The 17110-nt window shown below is 36.4% G+C and overlaps 5 protein-coding genes across 5 annotated transcripts; 3 read left to right on the top strand and 2 right to left on the bottom strand.

Moving 5' to 3' along the window:
* Window positions 1-6: 6 nt before the first annotated feature.
* On the top strand, window positions 7-1059 carry LOC100185090. The gene is made up of 4 exons (XM_002119166.3): window positions 7-84; window positions 161-487; window positions 567-701; window positions 784-1059. Exons 1-4 carry the CDS (start codon window positions 42-44, stop codon window positions 978-980), a joined length of 702 nt encoding a protein of 233 aa, XP_002119202.1. The 5' UTR covers window positions 7-41; the 3' UTR covers window positions 981-1059.
* A 3296-nt stretch (window positions 1060-4355) lies between these two features.
* LOC100182780 (ras-related protein Rab-3) lies at window positions 4356-6534 on the top strand. Its single transcript, XM_002119470.5, has one exon. The coding sequence runs from the start codon at window positions 5226-5228 to the stop codon at window positions 5886-5888; it is 663 nt and encodes a 220-aa protein (XP_002119506.1). The 5' UTR covers window positions 4356-5225; the 3' UTR covers window positions 5889-6534.
* LOC100180439 (transmembrane protein 43) lies at window positions 6506-9608 on the top strand. The gene is made up of 7 exons (XM_002119521.5): window positions 6506-6626; window positions 6737-6877; window positions 7000-7128; window positions 7516-7730; window positions 8367-8634; window positions 8866-9085; window positions 9198-9608. The coding sequence occupies exons 2-7, from the start codon at window positions 6743-6745 to the stop codon at window positions 9407-9409; spliced, it is 1179 nt and encodes a 392-aa protein (XP_002119557.1). The 5' UTR covers window positions 6506-6626; window positions 6737-6742; the 3' UTR covers window positions 9410-9608.
* A 344-nt stretch (window positions 9609-9952) lies between these two features.
* Window positions 9953-12325, bottom strand: LOC100175754 (troponin C, body wall muscle). The gene is made up of 6 exons (XM_002120702.5): window positions 12177-12325; window positions 12078-12108; window positions 11333-11479; window positions 10798-10961; window positions 10446-10545; window positions 9953-10245 (listed from the first exon to the last, which is right to left on the bottom strand). The coding sequence occupies exons 1-6, from the start codon at window positions 12177-12179 to the stop codon at window positions 10214-10216; spliced, it is 477 nt and encodes a 158-aa protein (XP_002120738.1). The 5' UTR covers window positions 12180-12325; the 3' UTR covers window positions 9953-10213.
* Window positions 12326-12458: 133 nt separating this feature from the next.
* On the bottom strand, window positions 12459-15235 carry LOC100185949. Its single transcript, XM_002121357.3, has 3 exons — window positions 14598-15235; window positions 13561-13690; window positions 12459-13262 (listed from the first exon to the last, which is right to left on the bottom strand). Exons 1-3 carry the CDS (start codon window positions 14856-14858, stop codon window positions 12805-12807), a joined length of 849 nt encoding a protein of 282 aa, XP_002121393.1. The 5' UTR covers window positions 14859-15235; the 3' UTR covers window positions 12459-12804.
* Between the last annotated feature and the right edge of the window lie 1875 nt (window positions 15236-17110).

The following is a 17110-nucleotide window of genomic DNA, read 5'->3' as shown; positions in this document are numbered from 1 at the left end:
GTACAGGATGTCCAACCTTATCGTCCAGTGAACAAACCAACATGAGAAGTTGTAGAAGATGCATTCGCGACTGCGATGTTGATGGTAAATTTTATTCATCATCAAAACACAAAAAAGTCAAAAAATATAACGACTTTCTTAACGCTTTGTTTTCTTACAGGTGATGATGTTTCTGTTGGATTCGTTGGCATCGAGTTTGGAATGTTTAGAATGTGGCCTTTCGGATTACTGGGTATGGAAGGTAACGATACCGAACATGGGGTGTCTGGTGTGTTTCCTGAACTAGTTGAATCGATGTTCGGACCATCAAGTTTTAATGAAGAAGACCACGATGACGACACCTATGATGACGACACTAATAATGACGTCAGCGATGATGACGACGATGACTCCAACAACATGAACCCGGGAGGAATGAGACCAATGGGTGGGGGACCGGGAGGCCCAACATCCGGAAGAGGAGGATTTAGTTCTGGTGGACTTGGAGGTAAAAACTTGTGTCATTCTTAGATTTAGATTTCTTAAATTGTCACGATTTGATTAATGTTGTTCTTAACTTGGTTTAGGAGCCTTGTCACCAGCTATGAGACAATGTATGCAAGGATGCGCAACTAACAACGCGTGTCTTACAAGATCTCAAGCTTGGTCCGCAATAAGAAGCACAACGACAGGGTGTATTTCCTGCGTAAGGCAGCAATGCGGTAAGTATGCAGTAAGACTGCTAATCGTATATGGGAGAAATCTATATGAAGTAGAGCACGGTTATTAACTTTGTGAACACAGGCACAACTCAACCGCAACAAATGAACGAGATATCGAGCTGTGTGATCTCTGCTCGAATCAACTGCCCGTCTTGTCCACGGCCTTCTACGGTGGAACAAATGCAAATGCAGCAATGCCGCACTTGCCTTGTTAACTGCGTAAGGTCCAGTTCAGGACTGGCCTCTGCTGGTTTGGACACCTTTAGAAAGTCGGGGTGATATATGCGTATAACCTTATATCGTCGTATTTGTGATGCATTTATATTATAATCGCGATTTGGCCGTTCTTCTAATTATACAAAACTGAAATAAATTGCTTTATTGATATTCCTACTAAACTTTACTGAGAAAAGTACGCGCCGCTTAACGCGGATATCGAGCCAAATAAGAGTTTAAGAATTTGAGGAATACATAGGAGTGCGTTATATAGAAGAGATGAGATGTTATTATAACGGTGAATATACAGCAGAAACCTTAATACAGGCCTATAGTCGGGTGGGGAAGACGGGACAGCTTTAGCGCATTATATCCCAACAACTATGGGAGTTCTAAGGATACGGTTTTATAATTCTGTGAATGTTTTTTGTGTACTAAAAAATGGGGCGACAAAATAGAATGAAAAGATGTTTATTATTCCCCACCCTACTATATGTTCCCATATTATAAACTTTAAAATTAAAGGCTGAACAACCTATACAGGGAGGTGCTCTATGCGCATGTCTGTTGCCGTATATGTATCGCTAATCGAGTCTCGAGCCTTGAAACATTGCTGGTGTTCCTGCAATTACTTGTTGAATATTTTAAAAACAATTGTTTTAAACCGAACAACTTTTTTTGTTTCCCTTTCCAAAGTGACAAAGAGAAAGAACGCCACAAAGTAAATAAAGTTTTGTAATATTTACATCGGTGTTTTTTTTCTTTAGTATGAATTCGATTGTGCACGCACAGGAATCAACAATTTGGGTGAAAGTGTAGTTGTCATAGGGTTCAATAATTTAACTGCTGTGTAGCTGTGTCTACATATTCAATTGTGCTGTGTTTGCCCTAATAAAACTGATTCGTTGACTGGTACACAATCAATTTTTCTATTATGTGCCCTTAAATTACTAATCCTCCCGAATGTTTTATTGCAGTTCACACATTTAAAGGGCGTTTCTCCAGAATGAGATACTTTGTGAATTGTAACATGTTTCTTGCGTTTAAATGATTTTGGACACAAATCACACTTAAATGGTCTTTCCCCCGTGTGAATAAGCTCATGTAAGTTGAGATGTCCTCGGTGTATAAATGTCTTGTCGCAATGTTTGTACGTGTGTGGTTTTGCACCAATGTGAATTCGACGGTGTTTCTTCAGCGTACCAACATCAACAAAAGATTTGTCACAAAATTCACACATGTGAGGTCTGTGTTTCTCGTGAACTCTCTTGTGGTGATCTTTTAGATCACGAAGTTCATTAAAAGCCTTTTTACAAATTTTACATTTGAACGGCCTTTCACCCGTGTGAGTTCGCAAATGCACCAACAGTCTGCTTCGATGTTTCAATTCCTTCTCACAAACAACGCATCTGGTTCTATTCTTTAATTGTGATTCACTGTCCAAAATTTACTGAGCTGTTCGTTGAACACCAGACATTTTGATTTTACACCAATTGTATCTTAGCTGATAACAATTTTTGAGTTAACGAAAAAAACTCAAAAAACGGGTATATGGTATAAGATAGAAAATGTTTTCATTCTATTTTTTTGTTGATTTAATAGGACGTAAACAAACAACGTTTACAGAAGTAATCGCATTTTTAATTGTTTACAACACAATCGAAATGTGGGATTTAGGTGCTAACGGTATCCCATCTTACCCCACAAAACTATATAACTTCATGTCAGGATGTTCACTAGACATTATCATATAGTGCAAGAATAATAGTAGAGTGGGGGAGATAGGACACCTTTTCATTCTATTTTCTCGTTCCATTTGGTAAACAATAAACATTCAAAGAATTTTAAAACCGCATCCTCATGACTTCCATAGACCGTTGTTAATTGTTTAAAACACTATCAGGATATTTGGATATTATGTGCTAAAGGTGTCCCATCTTCCCTCACCCCACTATATGTCCTGTTATTGTTCTATGGTAACATGTTTCTTACGCAAGGAACATGTTACCATATTGACAGTTCAAACGCAAGGAACATGTTACCATTCACAAAGTATCTCATTCTGGAGAAAAGCCCTTTAAATGTAAAAACTGCAATAAAACATTCGGGATGATTGGTAGTTTAAGGGCACATAATAGAAAGGTTGATTGTGTACCAGTCAACGCCTCAGGTTTAAAAGAATTGACTTGTTAAAGAGTTGCTCTTGTTTCATAATATACTTGGGTGGAGAAAGACGGGACGCCTTTAGCATAAAATATCTAAATGTCCTGATCGTATTTTAAATAATTAACAACGGGCTATGCAAGTCGTGGGGATACGATTTTATAATTCTTTTAATGTTCGTTGTTTACTATCAAATGGGACGAGACAATAGAAGAAAATTATGTCCCATCTTTCCCCACTCTACTAGACTTTGTTACTTTTGATGTTTTGTTGTACAGTAGGGTGGGGACTGGGGAATATGGGACACCTTTTCATTCCATTTTCTTGTTCCAATCGATATACTTCTTGTAGCGGACAATATTGCGCATGCGAAGTAGGTCGGAACAAATATAATGACCACCCGGTCCAAATTTATTACGACTTTCCATACAAACAATACCAGATTTGACTATTTACAATACAAGTATCATGTAGTATACATACAGAATATTTAAATTGCTTTTATCACTATATTAAGTATTAAAAAATGACGATAAATCGACATAAATATAACAAAAGTCTTGTGATAGTAGTCTCGAGCAGACTTTTCAATGAAGAAAAAAAAGAAAACATTTTTTCTGAAGCAGAACGACAACGGAGCAGAATGTTTGCCCAAATGTAGTTACGCTTTGTTTCCGTGTTTGCTGTTACGCAGCCTATACCAAGACGCTAAGTTGTAAATGTAGAAATGGTATCTTGTTAAACTGTTGTAGAGGAAATATTCGCGTGCTCGATGTGTTAAAATTACAACAATTACCATTTTTTATCTTAAAAAAAAAGTTTGTAGATGTGGGTAAGCCTGTTTAAATTCTAATTTGTATCGCTGTCGCATTTTGTTTTAATGCTTTAGTTTCAGTACTTGGTATAAGTAGATTATGAAAAGCTATTTAGTTTTATTTGTGTTAGTTATAAAGTTTTACAATGCAATTATACAAATTCCTTTTTTGTGGTGGGAGTATTAAGCTATTAACACATTAATATAAAAAAAGTCTTTGTATTGCAATATTTAATAGTTAGCTCTTGGTTCCATAATAACAAGGGTGTTATTGATATAACTGCCTTGAATTTCAATGCTTGAGAGATATGTTATCTTAAATTGTTTTTGTAGCAATAAAGAAGAAAGGGATAGGATACGATATTTTTACTATTTATCAACAGTGTAATTCTATACAACTCCACTGTAATTTACCCCCCATGTTGTTATGCCACAATAAGCAATGATAATATTAAACATTAAATATTTGCAGTGTTAATTATTTATTTTTTATTCTACTTAGCTGAAGTAGTGAAGTGTATATATATGTAACTGCAGTTTGTAACAAATGACATGTTTTAAGTAGTTTTTCTGTTAGATGCACAGTTTAGACAAGTAAATAAACTGACATCTGTCTTTGTTTGTTAAAAATTAGCTAATAATTTATTCATGTTGTGCCTAAACAACTGTAAACAGAAAACCCATTTGCATTTTTATGAAATATTTTCAAGCAAAAGACTTATTTTTGTAGTTTTGGAAAAATAGTGGGATAAAAATTTAAGTTTTTGAATTTTTCATTACAATTAATAACCCCACATTTAAGGACAACAGTTTCTAAACCCTTAACCAACCTTTGGTAAGGCTTAAACCAAATCCCCATAGTGATTGACTTTTTTATGTCATCTTATAATTTTTATCTTTCCAATTTCGAATTTGCCACTTAAATTGTCAATATAAATTGTGAATTGGGTTAGCTGAATTTTGTAATTAATAAAACTCAATATTGTTTACCTTAAATTTGCACTGCCATTATCATTAAAGGAGGAAATATCTAATTAATAATTAATCTTTCTACAATTGTTATTCGGAAATTTTAATTTTTCCTTTTTATTTTAAAAGAAAAGTTAGGTTTACTTCTTATACAACAGCTGCTGTACTGTTTGATAAATTAAAAACTCGGCTGCAACGCTTCACCACTCAACAAAGCATTAATCATCGTTTCAACAGCCAGCTTTGCCGTGGACGCTATTGTTTAACATTCATTCATTCACGGAATATTTGTACAGGGGGCGTACACATTCTTAAACTGGTTCAGACTTTGTGTTTTTTAGCAAGCGTGTAATAGTACGAATATGGCAAACTCCAATGCAGTCCAACAGCAGCAAAAAGATGCGGCAGATCAAAATTTTGACTACATGTTTAAGTTGTTAATTATTGGTAACAGCAGTGTTGGGAAAACCTCCTTTCTGTTTCGATATGCTGATGATTCATTTACAAGTGCATTTGTCTCCACGGTGGGGATTGACTTCAAAGTGAAAACAGTATTTCGGCAAGACAAACGAGTGAAACTGCAAATATGGGACACCGCTGGACAAGAGCGTTACAGGACAATTACTACAGCTTATTACAGAGGGGCGATGGGCTTTATCTTAATGTATGACATCACAAATGAAGAATCTTTTAACAGTGTTCAAGATTGGTCAACCCAGATTAAAACGTATTCTTGGGATAATGCTCAAGTAACGTTGGTTGGCAACAAATGTGACATGGAGGACGAAAGAGTGATTTCAACTGAACGAGGAAAGCAACTTGCTGATCAACTTGGATTTGAGTTTTTCGAAACTAGTGCAAAAGATAATGTAAATGTGAAGCAAGTGTTCGAACGTCTGGTGGACCTCATTTGTGTGAAGATGTCTGAAAGCCTGGAATCTGATCCTTCACTAGGAAATGCCAACAAAGGCACACGTCTGACTGAAAATGATCAAGATCAAGCTGCTGGGAACTGCGCTTGTTGAGCTGTTGCTTAATTGTGGATTCCTCGTCTCCTCATTCAACTTTTATATAGTCGATGTCTTCAAACATTTAGTTTTTGCATTGTCGTAAATTTCATTTTCCTAATGTTGTATGCTATCAAAGCATTAGCTGTGTAGTGGTACTATGTATGTTAGAAAACTCGTCAACGTTACATATAAATACATATTATGTATAAAAGACCATTCCTTATACAAAAAAAGGTATGAAGCATCATTTTTTTCTGCACTTAAAATGCATTTCTTTCTGTCTTGTAAATTATATATATATATTTGAGTTAAGTATCATGGCACGGTGCGATTTTGTTTAGTTGCTTGCACAAAATTATCCGAATAATAAAATACGTGCAATATAAACTTATTAACGGTTGAAAGGTTACTTTATTGGATGATAAACTCATGTGAATTTCGTGTTCTGATGTCAACAGTTGATTTTTACTGCCATTCCTTAGTTGCATATATTGCTTTTACCATTATTGTGCAGTTGGTTTTAGAATTGGGTGTAAAATGAGCGTAATGTTGAAAATAAAAACTACTAGATGTATATTTCTTGCAATATAAACTATGAGGAAGGTAGTTAAGGTTGTAGTTGCTGTACATGTGCATTATATACCTGTAATGTTTTGTATAGGATTAGGATAAGTTCCTTTATTGAGATAGGATAAGTTCCTTTATTGTACCAAATGGACGATTGATACAAAAACATACATCTTTTCATCAAAAGTAAGTATGTGGCCATATTTTTTTACTCTTATAAGTGAAAAACAGTATGTTAAGTTCTAAAACGGAGTTCCTTGAGACATGTATCATATGGGGTTGATATTATTTTGCAGGTGAACATGAAGGACCAGCACAGAAGAGTTACCTATCGCCATAAACCGGGATTTTTGGAAAGAGTTGGTAACAGCTGTATGGGTGTTTTAGTTGGAATCTGTGTGTTTCTCATTTCAATCATCTTACTTTACTATAACGAGGTTAGGCAAGCTGCAATGCCCTGCTTGAGTATGGAACAGATGTTCTCGCATTCTATGTAAAATGCTGTGCATTATTAATTTATTAGCTCATTGGAAAGGCCAGCACGCATTTTCTATTGCAGGGACGATCAGTTGCTGTGGCAATAATGCTGGAGGAAGGTTTAAACAACGTTGCTTCCCTGGAAATGTCATCTAAATGGCAATTCAATGGAAAACTTGTTCATCACATCGGCTTACTTGAAGCAGAAAATGTAAGATTATTGATTTTTTTCCTGGAACATAGTCAAGTCTTTTAGTGCTACCCTACTAATAACAGTCACTTCAAAATGTAAATAATATCTCTGTTTAATACCAAATGTTTCCATACAAATAAGAATGGAACACGTTCTTTGATAATAAAAATGTATTTTAAAAGTATCTATTTATGTTGTACATATTAATCAATGCATAGGTTTGTATTGGTCAGGGTTATAAAAGAAAACAAAACCAAACTTGAAATAACATATGCACCTTGTTGGTGTACAAAGTATAAAATTTTACACCTAAGCTAATATGTGTGTTGCTGTGTCGCCATGTAAACATAATCAAGAAACATTTATATATTAATTATGCTTAATATTGCTCTCTATTGTACAAAGGATATTCAAGATGATTACTACAAGATAAAACTGCCCTGCGTCAAATTGAAACGGACTGTTGAAATGTATCAGTGGATTGAGCATTCACAAAGCAAGGAAACCAATGTTGGTGACAAGATTGAGACAGAGACAACATACACATATGATTTGGAATGGTCATCTACTTTATCACAAAGTCGGAATTTTGCTGAAGAAATAGGTCATACTAATCCAAGGTTTAAATGTTTTACATTCAATTCATTTCCCTAAGCAATATAGACATTAACCAAGTTGCATTGGGATTTCCACTAATCAGTGAAAAGTAGAGCAGAAAATTGATTTGTATTGGAAATCCATATATATTCCTATTCCATGCAGCTGTAATCCTGCATTTTCTCCAATAGTCAGATAATTGCCTTCATCTGTTCTGTTTCTCAATAACTATAGGTTTTAAAAGAATGAATTTTAATAGCACTGAATGTGCCAATGTATAAACATCAGTATTTTGTTCATGAAACAACCAGACGAGTATTTTACACATATTTCAAGTGTTTTGCCTCATGCTTCATTGAAATATGCATACAACGTTGTACGTATAGGGTACTTTTAATATGTCCTGCCAATTTGGCATGCGATAGTATATGCTCATGTAACTCCAGCATTGTTTCTAGATAAATCCTGTTGTTGTTAACAAAGTTGATTAAACTAGCTTAGCAAATCTAAAATATAAACTCTTCTAGGCATAATACAAATCTAAGACAGCTCTATTACCAGATTTAGTTCTACCATCAAAACAACAGTATACCAAACATATTTTCCAGGCTTTCTTTTTTAATTAAAATTATATTAACTTTCTCATGTTTTTGTTTCAGAGATTTTTTTTTAGATTCTACAACTCATTCACTTGAATATGTGACCTCGCAAGGAATAAAGCTATCCGGCACGTTAATAGATAAGATAAATTGGTTTAAAACAATCCATAATCTACCGGTGCCTGAACATTCTAGTAAAGCAACCATACATAAGCACTATTTCTATCATGGTGGTGACCCATTGTATCCAGAAGTAGGTGACACAAGGACCTCATTCCAATGTGCCGGTGTTACAAGAGAAACAAACCATGTTGGTAAACGTGACGTGGTAAGTAGATATTGTATATTCCAAACTTATCCTGTCATAGGATATCTGGGAATATTTTTTGTTCTAAACATGTTGTTTTTGTACTTGAACTTGTAAGCTGAAAGCTAAGTGTGTTTAAGAAATTTCTCTTTGTAAATCTTGAAAATGGTTAAAACGCCATGAAGGAATAATACATGGTAACATATACTTTTTAAACGATTGCCATTACTATCCCATATTCTGATTATTTAGGTGAGCATAGTAGCAATGTTAAAGGACGACAAGTTCACGACATACTCCTCAAACAACGGCCATTCCATTGCTTTTCTATATCGTGGTTCAGTATCTGCTGAACAAATATTTAGGTCAGAGGAATCATCAAATAGCACATTAACATGGGCTCTAAGATTCATTGGAATGATTCTAATGTACGTTGGTCTTTCTATAATGACGAATATTATTACCACACTCGGTGAGTCAGTGTAGCGAATGTTCCTAATTGAAATTTCCATAATTCATAAGCGCACTCTTAGTCATTGTGTGCATCGTTCTGATGACCTTATCAAACCTTTACATTACTACAGTGGATTGGATACCAGTGGTGCGGCAAATCGTGGCGTTTAGCGTCGCCAGTTTCAATATGACTCTCACCCTCTTTCTGTCATTGCTTGTCATCGCATTTGGATGGTTGCGGTTTCGTCCACTCTTTGCAACAACTTTAGCAGCCGCGTCATTACTGCCTTGGTTAATATCAAGCAAACGGGCGAGGGCTGCCTTCGATCGGTTCAGCCGATGACGCAATTCTCTATAATGCAACGTAGTCATATTGCCCGGATATCGATCGATCGTTTTCTTGCTCCTAATAATAAAATCTATGCACGAAATCCAACGTTTTTTTAAACCTGTATCTTATTTATGAAGCCTAGATAACTTAATGTACCGTAATTGGTTACGTAATTTGATTGTAAAAATACACCGAAACTATATGAGTGTAATATACATGTCTTTCTCAATAGCAGTACATAACAATTTTTGTTAAAGCAGATCACGTTCATCCCAGTCGATGCTGATTAACCTCAGTCCCACTGGGTTCTACGTCATCAAGCGTAGCGTTCCGGCTATAAATACTCGCCATACCAGATAAGGCGATGGAGTGGAATGAGGCTGCTTCGCCGCAACCTCTTAAGTGACATTCGCTGTATGTTATTTTACTGGGACGGGCGGTCCCGGCCGTATATTGATTGTTTGCTTCCTTTTACGCCGTCTGTTGAATTCCTTCGAGCTCGTACGGCTCGATCAATTATTTACAAAGCCGGGCAGCATTTACCACAATTGTGAATTTAAAATCCTCTTTGTTTTATTTTGTACAAAGCACCATAAGTTTACGTTGGGACAAAGCAAAACAGCAGCAGTTGAATAATTTACTGGGCTGCCTGTTGTTTTATGACCACCCTTAACCAGCAAGAAATCCACTTTGATTTTAGTGGGAGATTTTAATTGTAGAATAATAATTGCGTGCACAGATAATTGTGTAAAAGTTTCGTTTCAAATGTTTTTGCCCTCTTCGACTGATGACATTCCATGAGTCAGTGGTTTTAGTTTACTGGACAAACTTCATCATGTTGAGGAATTCTAAAATGAAAGTAAAATGCTTGTTAAGCGGATCGAATATAAGCTAAGCCATATAATGAACATAAGTTATTAATGCGGCAGGAATCGAATTCGGAAGTGTTACAGCTGCGTGTTAAACTGCAAATTGTACTGCACAGTTTGACAACACACAGTCGGTGAAAACTGGTTTCTGTTGCCAAATGTTTTTAAATAGTTCTCACCTTCATAGTCCAACATGCCGTCCTGGTTTTTGTCTCCATCGTTCATCATGTCGTCGACCTCCCACTTTTCAATAGACTCACCTGTTCCTTCCATCGCCATCTATACAGGAAATGCAATTATTAACTTTTTTTGTTTTGGGTCGGTGAAGGGTAGATTTATTGAGAGAGATTAAACGCATTTTCATCTCCTCTTTCCCTAGATATAGTAAACAAATAAAACCCTATCCTTGCGACTCCCATGGAAAGTTGTTAATCGTTTAAAACACGATCAACATATTTGAATAATATGTGCTAAAGGTGTCTCGTCTTACCCCACAGAACTGTATATATAGACCCGGCCCATGACCTTTACCTTTAATTCATCCCAATCGATAAAACCGTCTCCATTAAGGTCGAACATTCGGAAAGCTTCGGAAAGCTCTTTCTCTCCACGTTCGGGAATCTTCGCCTCCTCCTCAGCTTGCATCTGGCGGTACATCATCAAGCAGAACTCCTCGAAATCGATCGTTCCACTGCCTTTGATCAATCATCGCATAATAACTGACCAATTCAAGTATACAAGCACCCGTGAAATGAAATGGCATGCAATTAATCATTCCCATGAGGATATTCCAGTATCAAATATCAAAGGCGAGCGGCAACGTGCAGACGGCAAATTATAATGCATGCAGGAGAATAAAACTTTTCTTGGCGTCCTATTTCTTTGTCTATTGACTTACAACGATGCTTATATATATGCAAGTAGTGTAGTATATCCCATGCTTGTGCCATGTTCTATCGATGAATGCGCTGTGATGAACCGTGTTTGATGTTGCTAACCGCCTAAACAAGTGATGTGGTGTATGGTACAATGATGAAGTGAGGTGATGTGATGGGAATATACTGACCATCAATATCAACCTCTGCTATCATTTCTCGCAAGTCCTCGGCAGTTGGATTTTGCCCGAGCATTTTCATTAACTTGCTCAACTCCTTTGTGGAGATCGTACCATCATCGGAGTCAGTTACAAAAATATCGTAGGCGGCACGAAATTCTGTGAAGAAACCATTCGAGTAATTTCGACTTTTTCGAGATATTTTTAGAGTAACCGACGACGTATGTTGGCGCAACTAAACTCTGCTTTCTTGTGTCTCTAAACCGTTTAATTCCTCCTGGCTGTCAATCTATTTCCTTCCGAATTTTAAACAGGTCTGAATTCAAACGACAACGCATGCACGTCAGTCTATAAACCCACTCGTCCATTCTTCCGTGCTGGATCTTCACTTACCATCCTCATCAACCTCTGCCATCAAATCCTTGAGTTCTTGGTTGGTAGGATTCTGACCGAGCATTTTCATAAGGGTGCCCAACTCCCTTATAGTAATAGTACCATCGGCGGAATCGGCAACGAATACATCGAACGCCGCTTTGAATTCTAGTTATAGCGGCAACGGTTATATACCATGTTCCACTAGCATCGCTGTTGCGATAACCCTACACTAGTTCTGGCACGTTTAAATCGATTACAGTTCATATACAGATAGCGTAGGGGTTTTACCTTGTTCTTCCTTATAATACCAACTAAATCGGTTACTATAAATAGCTTGTTCATGAACGACATTTAGGTTAAACTTAAAAAACAAGTTACTTGCCTGTTTTTTGTTCATCTGACAGGTTGATCTCCTAAAACACAAAATATCGTTATCAATAACTACATTCTAAGTGATAATCATCAACTAAGTATAACGTACCATTTTTGTTGGTGAGGAACTGCCTTTTAGCTCTTGTCCGTGCTTAGAAACTGAGAAGCGAAGCTGAGAATGAAGTTCGGGCGTTGAGGCTTCGGTTAAGGGAGCATAAGAATAGAGAAAGGCGAGTCGACAACTGTTACTCCAATTCCTAACGAACTAAATAAGTCGATGACGTGTGAATGCCAGGCGTCATGCAGCTTGGTAGCCTCGGCTTATCTATCTATACCAGTGAGCGCCATAACCTTTTAATCTCTATTACAAATTAGTCTATCAAATAAACAGTTCATTTGAAGAAAAATTTAAAACACGAAATCAAATATATGAATGGTACAAACGCGGAAACTTGATCTGCCTTTAATATTTTAATTTTTTATATAAATAGCCTATAAGTACTCAGATATTAAAAAAATGTCTGAAGGCCACATAAAATGCAAATAATTGTCAACGACGACAAAACAAAATACTGCAAGGCGATAACAAAACAGTTGTAAGAAACTTAAAAGCGATCACAAAAGACAACAGAAGATAATTTAACACTTGTCGCATAAAATCACCATTCACATACAAAAGAACAACAGGTAAAATAAAATTAAAGACAAGACATATAAATTATGTAGTGTAACGAGTTCTACACATCTGTTAAAGCGTTTGAATATTCAACAGAGGGGACAGTATCTGGTGTGCTTGATGTTTGTGGCCCTACAGTGCGAGAAGTAGACTCATTTACACTATTTTCAGATCTTTCTGTCCGCTGGTTTGTGACTGTACGTCGATTTTCTTTTGAAACCAAAGCAGAAACTGATTGAATGGCGTTCATCACTGCATTTGAGACAATGTTTAACCGCCCGGTTGATCGCCTTGTAGACGTACCGGATGGTGGCGCTCGCACGCGGTTTCTTGAGCAGGTTTCATACTCCGGCGGTGGCAGTTCTGATATCGCTGCTTCGTTTTCTATCACCACGGTTGGATATAAAGGTGGCGGGGCTTCAGTGCTGATGTTTATGTCATCAAATGACCAATACACAGCAATTGAATCTTCTGGGTCTTTTGGTTGAGTGTTATTGTTTGAAATAGTAGTTGCAGTAACTGAAGAAAGAGTAAGATTATTACTAGGGGCCATAGCTTAAAACTCTTCGAATAGCTGTATCTACTAATTATTACATTACCAATAATTAATTCTAGAAAAATCAATATATTAAGGCCATGACGAAAACGCGTTTTTTACGTTCAATAACGAAAAGTCAATGGTGCATCCAGGGCAGTATGAGAAACTTGTAGATATTCTGGGTACTTTCTGCGATTGGTTTTCCCAGAAAAAAAAAACAACTTTGGTGCATCTAAATTTACATCGATTTGGAAATTTTTGATGCGTGCTATATACTACCTGTTGGGGTTTCCGCTTCGTGTGACTGCTCTGCGGAACGGCTGAAGAAAATATCTGCGTATGTTGGTGGTTCGTCACTGTACCGCTGGGTTGTCGGTAGACTTCGGTTACCTCTTTCTGCTCCACCGTTCTGAAAACACATTTGAACAGTTCCTTAGAATGAATAGCTATTTATTACTCCCAATTGGGTAGATCTATTGTGGCTATTTATATTTCAGGTATTTATGACAAAATCAATCACTTGGGTTTATTTTTGCTTAACTGCTCGTTAATCTACGATGGAGACAGAAATATAAATTCTCTCTCTCTATATATATATGCAAGGGTACGCCGTGGGCTATAGATTTAGTTTAATTAGTAACGATTGAAACGCTATGAGTCTCATACCCATTTCGACAAGCTATATCGACCCAGCTCAGTTTAAAATACACCAGACGAATATAATTTTCAAGATATCAATAACAACTGGATATGCTAATAAACCATATGACATATGTAGAGGTCACGCTTTCTGATTTCAGTTATCGGGCAGCCACTTATATAGAGTATAGTGGGGCGGGGGAAGATGGGACACCTTTTCAATCTATTTTCTCCTCCAATTTTGCAGTCAACTAACATTCAACGATTTTTTTATAAAACTTTATCCTCACGGCTCCCATAGACCGTTGTTAATTGTTTAAAACACGATCAGGATATTTGGTTATAATGTGTCAAAGGTGTCCCATCTTCCCCCACCCTATTATATATATTAATTTTTTTATCTAGATTCTTTGGTACATTCCATCCAAAGTAATTGATTTAATTAGTTTTAATTTTAGTTAAACAGAACATTATTAAATTCTAATAAAATCCCTTCTGCTGTTTTATATTGAAATATTATGGTAATTTTGACAGAAAAACTTGTATACCAAAATATTGCCAATTGTATAAGTCAGTAAAAGTAAAACTTGGATGTTAATGTGGTTTTGGTATTTAAGATAATTCAGCAGGCGAATTTATACTTGAGACTAAGATTAAATAAACATTAAGATAATTACATTTCGTTCCCACGCTCTCTGCCTTCGTCTTCTCTTTTGACAAACCACGTAAGTTTTACAACAGCAAAGCAGGAGTGCTGTTACTATGGCTATCATTAGCACCATGAAAACTCCAGCAGTAATGTTCAATTCCATTCCACCTTCTTCAGGTCTCTCTGGTGTGCTGGAAGTCGTCAAATTCCACTGAACCAAGAAGCCACTGCCTTCGTGTCTATTCCTGCTGAACTTTTCCAACTGTTGCGTTTCCTCGCTCGGTAACATTACTCGAAATCGAGGGGTCCACTCGAGCTACTTACCGTCCGTTCCTACGCTAAACAAGTACATGTGGTTTGAGACTCTGAAGTGTAGAGATGCAAAACATTAAAATAACATGTTATAGCCAGCGTTCTGGCATAACTAAGTACTTGCTAGACTACCATCTAGGTTAATTCAACCAAGGGCAAGCCTGTACATTCACCACATCGGTAAAAGTTCAAGTGGGCCCACACCTATCTGCGGCTACTGAAGAATAAGCACACTGTCCATGTATTGCCATATCGTTGATGTAGCTTTAAAAACCCTAAACGGAACAACGCGTTTTATTAACGAACTAGCTACAAACCTAGCTAAACTTCACTTCCCAATTTTAATACAACGACGTAATATGTCATCTACACTCACTGTACAACTTGTATCGTGTTGAAAGACATGTAAATTCGCCTCCGGGTTACATAAGCCTTTTTTAGCTATCGTACTTGAGTGCAGATATGATGACATAAAACTAATTGGTAGAGAGTCGGCTTGCTTATATGTCCAAAAGACGAAATGCCTCAGGCATTAAATTTATCAAATTTGAGCAAAAACAAAACAACGTGACACTAATAGTTTAATACATCCTAATAGAACACTTTACATAAGGTAGCAATAACCGCGTGAATTCGAACAATAACATTCACAAACTTTCCCCTTGCAGTGTTATAAAAACAAAAACAAAATAAAAACATCACGCAACTGTATAGCAACTAGGTCTATACCGATTCACTCAGCTAAAAATAAACACAAAGGCTGGAGACAGTGGAATTCAAGCGTAACACCGCCCCGACGCTATCACATGGCTGATCCAATCGATCGAAAAGCACTGAAGCGAAAACTGATATTAGGATACAGTAAGATGTACAGGTCTACCAACTTGTTCATTATTCGCATCAGCGAGCCATGATGTGTATTTATGAATTTACCACCGAAACCTATTTCACTTCCTCTATCTATATGCTGTTGCTGCTTTTGTTCCTGAACAAATGAAACACTACAGACTAACTCAACTATTTAAGTTAAACAGTCACAATGCGATAAATGTGTTTAATTTATGACATACATCACGCAACTTGCGACTAATTCACATATCGTAGTACTCTCAGTGTTTTGTATGGTTAATGCTTTGTCGGTAACCCAAGAGGAAAAAAATGTTTTTCTTACTATGTGAAACAATTATATTAACACCGTAAATCTAGTCAAAGCAATTACGATAAAACCTGTCAATTGCAGCATAACAGCTGATAGCCTTAAAGAAAAATACGTCGTAATGAAATATTCATGTATGTCGGAACGTATATTTCCGTTCCCTTTATCTCTCTTCCATTACCACCGTTACAAATATACAAAAGTATGTAAAAGCCAAATCCAACGACTAAACACTTTATTTTCTTATGCCCCTTCCTTAATTTAGATAACTTTAATGAGTGTCTCATAAAGCGCAAGTAAAACAAGCACACATACATTTTTCTTATAACTGTTGGTTTTAGACACCAATCTCTTTATTTAATTATGATTTATATGACACGAAACAGATCTCACATCCCCTCGCTGTTACATCAGTGATATAATTGCAAGTGGTTGGATTTTCTATCTTGCAGCATTAGAAGTCCCATTTTAGAGGGTTGGTACTTCAAGTGTTTGGAAGTATCAAATTCGGTTAATTATGTTTCAAGCTACTTCAAACACGAGCAACCCATTGGTTTATGTTATAAAAGAAGTCGGCACGCATTGATCAACATAACTACATCGATTTGGGCTAAATTCAGATGAAATATGATTGTACGAAATTGGGAAACTGCCCTGCGGCTTTTCTTCATAAGACAACATAGGTAAGATTACAAAGAAAAAAGTGAGCAAGTCTATATTGGTTCTAGGTATAACCGAGTATGTAAATCTGTCCATATATCTGCTTAATTAATTATTTATATCCTCAACATTTTGTACTCGTTCTCCAAAGTTGCTTCATGTGCCTGCTAATAAAATATGCGTAACATAGGCTCGGTTTTATAAATTTTCTATAAAAGCCTTAATAGCTGGTGCTAAAACACAGTTGCTGGTGAAACAGTTCCCGTACGAGCCTTTTATGCCCGAGTTCCAATGCCACATTTAAAAAAAACTTTACTCTCTACCTCCGCCATACGGTTCTTTAAATAAGAAATGGATATAAACATGCATCATGAACGTTTTATAACTCACAACACAAGATTACATGTTAGTTT

This window comes from Ciona intestinalis, chromosome 8 (assembly GCF_000224145.3).
Source record: "Ciona intestinalis chromosome 8, KH, whole genome shotgun sequence".
In the NCBI taxonomy this organism is placed as follows: domain Eukaryota; kingdom Metazoa; phylum Chordata; class Ascidiacea; order Phlebobranchia; family Cionidae; genus Ciona; species Ciona intestinalis.
The sequence above is the reverse complement of the archived record's forward strand: the minus strand, read 5'-3'. Positions and strand labels throughout refer to the sequence as shown.